This window comes from Rhipicephalus sanguineus, chromosome 9 (assembly GCF_013339695.2).
Source record: "Rhipicephalus sanguineus isolate Rsan-2018 chromosome 9, BIME_Rsan_1.4, whole genome shotgun sequence".
Classification (NCBI taxonomy): domain Eukaryota; kingdom Metazoa; phylum Arthropoda; class Arachnida; order Ixodida; family Ixodidae; genus Rhipicephalus; species Rhipicephalus sanguineus.
Genome location: NC_051184.2, coordinates 47,652,051 through 47,657,321, shown reverse-complemented (window position 1 = coordinate 47,657,321; position 5,271 = coordinate 47,652,051). Strand labels below are relative to the sequence as shown.

Below are 5,271 nucleotides of genomic sequence, written 5' to 3'. Positions count from 1 at the left end.
CGCGAGAACACTGTTGATTGCTTCAGCCGCAGAGGCGATCGGTGGCCCCGCTTCGATCATCTGGGCGGTGTCACTACGGAGTATTGACAGAAAAATGTTTATGTAAGAAAGGAAAATTGACAATCACCCGTTTGTAGCACGAAGCGGCAAGGAAATGTATACGGATTTTCCAGAAAGAAAGCCTTTTAGTTGCCGAAAAATTCATCCTGGTCCGGAGATCGTACCAGGGACAATCCCCTTCCCGGGCCGGTCGCTCTACTAATTCAACTAAGGAGGAAGCTAGGAATTGAAAGCGCGAGGGCGAATGCATCGACACCTCAATGAACATGGTCACGTATTATTGTAAATTACGCATTTGTCCTTGTGGCTTCGTGCATCTTTGTGGCTTCGTGTATCCTTGCGGCTTCGTGTATCCTTGCGGCTTCGTGCTACAAACGGGTGGTTGTACATTGCCCCTTCTTAACCATTCCGCCTCCCTGCGGGATTCTGCAGAACTGATTCACAAAAATATTACATCTTGTTTTCTTTTTCTGTTGCAATAAGTAGCTAACGTTTCAAAACGGAAGCATTGCGCAAAAAAAAAAAAGACACACACACACACACACAGCACATTATAGACGGATAGACGATAGCACGTGCATAAACTTGCCACTCTTTATTCGCATCTTAGGCGAGTGAATATATAGGGCACAGAGAGGGCAAAAGCCAGAAGGGAGGGAGCCAGAAGGGATCCCGTGTTTTAGCACATTGCATGTAAAAACGCACATTGACTTTTATAAATAACCTCTGCATATTGATAGAAGCGGTAGTGACTGTATAAGCACCCCCCTCGATTACTATTTACAGCGAATGTACACATCCTTACAGATGTGTAGCGTTACCCCACTTCTCCGCAGAATGGCGAATAATGGCACAGTGGCTGCTTCTCTACCTCCCAAAAATTATGATGGTTTAAGGCGTAGTGGGTACCTAGCTGCCCAAACGCTATAACTGTGCTGCGTGTTCCGCGCAGGCCTGGCATTTTGTCCTTTTTTTTTTCACTCGATTACGAACATTCAGAAAAATCTCGCTTATGAGTACCTGCAATAATCTCCGAAAGATTGCTGCAGTGTCGCGCACTAATACAAGGTGTCGTCAGGAACTGTGAATACTTTGTAAACATATACAGCCTGCAGTCTCTGTATGTTTACAATCAAAGCTAGCTCCCCAATTCTCGCTCTCACTCGGTTTCAATAAAGTTAACATGTAATAACATACATGCGATAACTCCCATTTATGCTTATTTTTGTTACATCTGCTGCACTGCTAATTATAAAACTGAGCACTTTTTCATTTATGAGGTATTTCTAGGTTTACAGGGGGCAGGCGCCTTGCCAGTCTTCTTTTTTTTTTGCCTTTTTGCCGGTCTCCCAGGCAACTGTACTTGGTTTCTGCCTGAATGAACCTTGAACTTCAATAAAGGAGTTCGTGTTCGTCTGTGTTAGATTTTTTACTCCTTTAAACTTTTTAATAGACAAAGTCTGTAACAGATAATTTAGGAATTTTCCTTTAAATCTACCGGGTTCTTGGCCAATCCCGCAGCGTAAGTGTGTACCAATTAATTCAAGGTTCTACTATACTCTACTACAGCCGCGCAGTGCATCCGCCTCGTCCGGCCGACATAATCACCATCACCGTAGTCATCGTCGTCGGGTGTGGTGCGGTGCGCAATGCTATAAGGGCCCACGGTCTACGGGCAAGTCCTCGCAGTTCTTCGAGTCGTCTACAGCGGACCGCCGCCCTCTTATACAGCCCGTCATAAGAGATATGGCGAACACCACGGCAGGCTCCAGCGAGACCCCGAGCATCCCCTTTATGGGCAATTGGGACCCGATGGTCTGCTTAGACGAGCAGCCGACGCCATCTTGTCTTCTGAGGGTGACGCGGGAGATCGCGGACATCGAGGCCAGCCTGTTGCCGGGGATCTTCGTCTCGCCCGAAGCGAGTGACGTCACCAGGATCCACGCCATAGTGGTGGGACCCGAGGGAACGCCGTACGAAGGCGGGTTCTTCCACTTCTTCATCAAGTGCCCCGCGAAGTACCCGTTCGTTCCACCCCGTGTGCGCCTGATGAACACGGACGCCGGTAGAGTGGGTTTCAACCCGCGCCTCTACGCTTGCGGAAAGGTATACATACAGGCCGTGTGTGACATGATGTAACCATGTAGCGAATTCGGGGCAGAGTTATCTAATAGACATTGCCCTAGAGTGTGTGTTGGAAATATTCCGAACTATGGGTAACCGAAATAAGTGGAGAAATTCAAAGAAAGGGTACATTTCGCACTTCCAGCTTCAGAGAATCCGTTCATGCTCTGCCACCGTATAGGTGAAAAAAAAAACAACAAGGCCCGTATTCACAAAAACGTCTTACGATAAAAATTTTCGTAAGAGAATATTTCAGCCAATCACGATACGAGGTATATCATCATCGGTGCCGGCTGACCATGCAATAGGGAAACGCACTTACCAAAGAGAAGCTTTTTTAATTCGGCCCCAGGTCCTTTCAACAGAAGGTATGACATGGCCGTCGTGGATACAAAATATCGCATATCCGCGCAAAAGTCTGCATCACGGAGTAAGATAAGACAGGAGCGCCGACTCCGCTCGTCGGGAAGGGACACATTGTGCAACGCCAGATCTTTCTTCACGGCGTGTTCGCGAGATGGCGCTGCGAATGGAGAAAAGTGGCGGAGGAGAAACTCCGTCGTGGAGCGGAGCCGCGGGCGGGGATTCCCTCTGTCGTTGCTATAGCAACGGTGCACGGTCACGCTTCGCCGCGTTCCTGCGTCTGTTTGCCACCCGTTTTGTCGTCTGCTCCCAGCGTGGCGTTCCCCGCCGCCACCGTCGCAGGCCTCCGCCAGTAAGCGCATGCGCTCATGAGCCAAGGCGTTGAGAGATTCCCATGCGCCTCGACAGATGGCGCTACGCGTTGTGATAAACGGAAGGAGAGGAGAAAGCATGTGCCAAAGCGTGAAGGGGAGCGGAGGAGAAGAGCAAAAGAATGAGTTTGACCGCCGCGTCTGCGTTGCACGAATTGTCCCAAGCGAATGCGTTGGGCTGCTGCGGAGTCGGCGCTCCTGTCTTATCTTACTCCGTGGTCTGCATAGCCCAATCTGGCCTCGTGATTCATGGATCATGCAAACACATGCATAATATAAAAAAAGAAGTAAACGAATCAATTTACAACGCGTTGTAATGCACCAAGTTGTCTCCGACAGGATGACATTAAGATTATCGGTAAACTCACGATACGTACGCTGATGCTAAAACTTTTTTTAATATCCAAGAAGCGCGCCGCAGTAGAGGGACTGCACGGAGCTTATCTGTTCTTAGGTTGTAACCGATCATAAAATACATGAACCACGAGATGAGCAATGAGAACATGATTTCAATCTCCCACGCAGGTGTGTCTCAGCATTCTCGGCACTTGGCCTGGACCCCCCTGGACACCAGTCCAAAACATCGGCAGCGTACTGACCTCCGTACAGTCACTCATGAACGAGCAGCCGTTCCGCAGCGACCCAGGAACGACGGCGCACATGCCGCTTTCTCCCGCGGAGCTCAAGGACAGAGCACGACACGACACCGTCAGGGTGGCCGTATGCGACATCGTGGAGGCGTGCCTACGGGATCAACCACCCTGCCCGCCGTACCTGGTCGGCGAGATCATGAAGACGTTCGCCGAGTCGTACGACAAGTACGAGGAGAGCGTCAAAGCCCTGGCCGAGCTGGACGGTTCCCGGCGGTTGTCCCAGACGCTGGGCCTTACAACGACGCAGTTGTACGAGCCGCTGCTTTCTCGGCTAAGGCAACTAGGCCAGAGGGTCAAGGAAAAGATACAGACCGATGGCGCGCGCTGATGAAATGTACGAATAATGAGCCGCTGCCTCGGCCACAAAACGAAGCTATAATAGACTCCTTACACACGAGATTTGAAAAGCGCTTTAGAACAAAATTAAAGGAACGAGACATGAATCCAGAATTCATCAGTGTAAATTTTGCAGGTTCCGGCAGCCACACGACTTCGTCTGATGCACGTACCAATCACTGGAGCAAATATACTCAGACGCATGTATTTTTGAACGTCGAAATAGTAGTAGCCTTCCGAACTAAAATGATCAGGGGCTGCTCCCGAGGAAAGCCTATGTCCGCCGACGCGAGCGCTTGCCACTCCCCTACCGGAGAAAGCGAACAGGCGCCTGCGGCAACCCCTCCGCTCCCCTTATTTCCCACGAACTTTTTTTCTTTTTTCGCGGGGGTGTATATATCTTTGAGGGTAATTTCTAAACAGGGAGAACGTACGAGATACTGAATTAATAAGTAGGGACGGTCCAATAAATGTTTTAATCGATTAACTAATAATAATAACTGTTGGGGTTTGACGTCCCAAAACCACGATATGATTATGAGAGACGCCGTAGTGGAGGGCTCGAGAAATTTTGACCACCTGGGGTTCTTCAACGTGCACCAAAATCTAAGCACACGGGCCTCTAGCATTTTCGCAATCGATTAATGATTAATCGTTCACCGGTTTGACCATTAATCGTTATCGATAAGGGTTTTTCATCGATTCATCGATTAATCGACATTTTTTGCGGGCGCTTTCAAAACGGCGCGAACGCCTTTAATACATCATGCTCATTTATTTCAGTTCATTTATTTGTTGCTAGGTGTAAAAAGATGGAAAACACAAGTGTGTAGCAGTTCGATAAATTATGTTTCTTTTGTTGAATTGTAAACGTAATTGGTGTCAATGGCTAGCACAAGCATAAGCAACATTGGTATAAAACCAAAGAACGCCGAATACCAGGGAGGCTTGATGGACACTTTAAGTGGCGATTGTCGAACAAGGGGTATTCCTGGAATTTTATGAAACGCAACATGAAACGCCGATATTAAACGATCCTTACTGTCAGCATCTGTTGAGGCTGAGCGCAATGAAACGATGCATTGCGACAGGAAACACGAGTACCCAGCACTCCGTCATTCTTGTGTCTTCCGTTGTCCTGCGTCGTTCCTTTTCGATAAACCACAAGGTATGCGGTATCAACTAGCCCAACCGGCCCTTAGGGGAACACATTGAGTGAAACACTGCTGAACTAAACAAGAAAAAAACGGCACTTGTGAACAATGACATCTGTTGAAAATATTCCAGAGAATTCCAATATGTAAAACGAAAAAAAAAACACCTGAAAGGTTTTCGGTCTTCGAGCTTTCGGACTTCGAGCTCTT

The 5,271-nt window shown here is 48.3% G+C and overlaps 1 protein-coding gene across 1 annotated transcript; it reads left to right on the top strand.

The window, feature by feature from the left end:
- The first annotated feature begins 1,806 nt into the window (after nucleotides 1-1,806).
- LOC119405497 (ubiquitin-conjugating enzyme E2 Z) lies at nucleotides 1,807-3,899 on the top strand. The gene is made up of 2 exons (XM_037672331.1): nucleotides 1,807-2,166; nucleotides 3,444-3,899. Exons 1-2 carry the CDS (start codon nucleotides 1,807-1,809, stop codon nucleotides 3,897-3,899), a joined length of 816 nt encoding a protein of 271 aa, XP_037528259.1.
- Nucleotides 3,900-5,271: the final 1,372 nt, after the last annotated feature.

What these genes read in the sequence shown, in the direction of transcription:
- LOC119405497 (XM_037672331.1), top strand. Translation starts at nt 1,807, where the DNA reads ATGGCGAACACCACGGCAGGCTCCAGCGAGACCCCGAGCATCCCCTTT. An exon ending in GCCTCTACGCTTGCGGAAAG is followed by an intron (nt 2,167 to 3,443) that starts GTATACATACAG and finishes TCTCCCACGCAG; the next exon opens with GTGTGTCTCAGCATTCTCGG.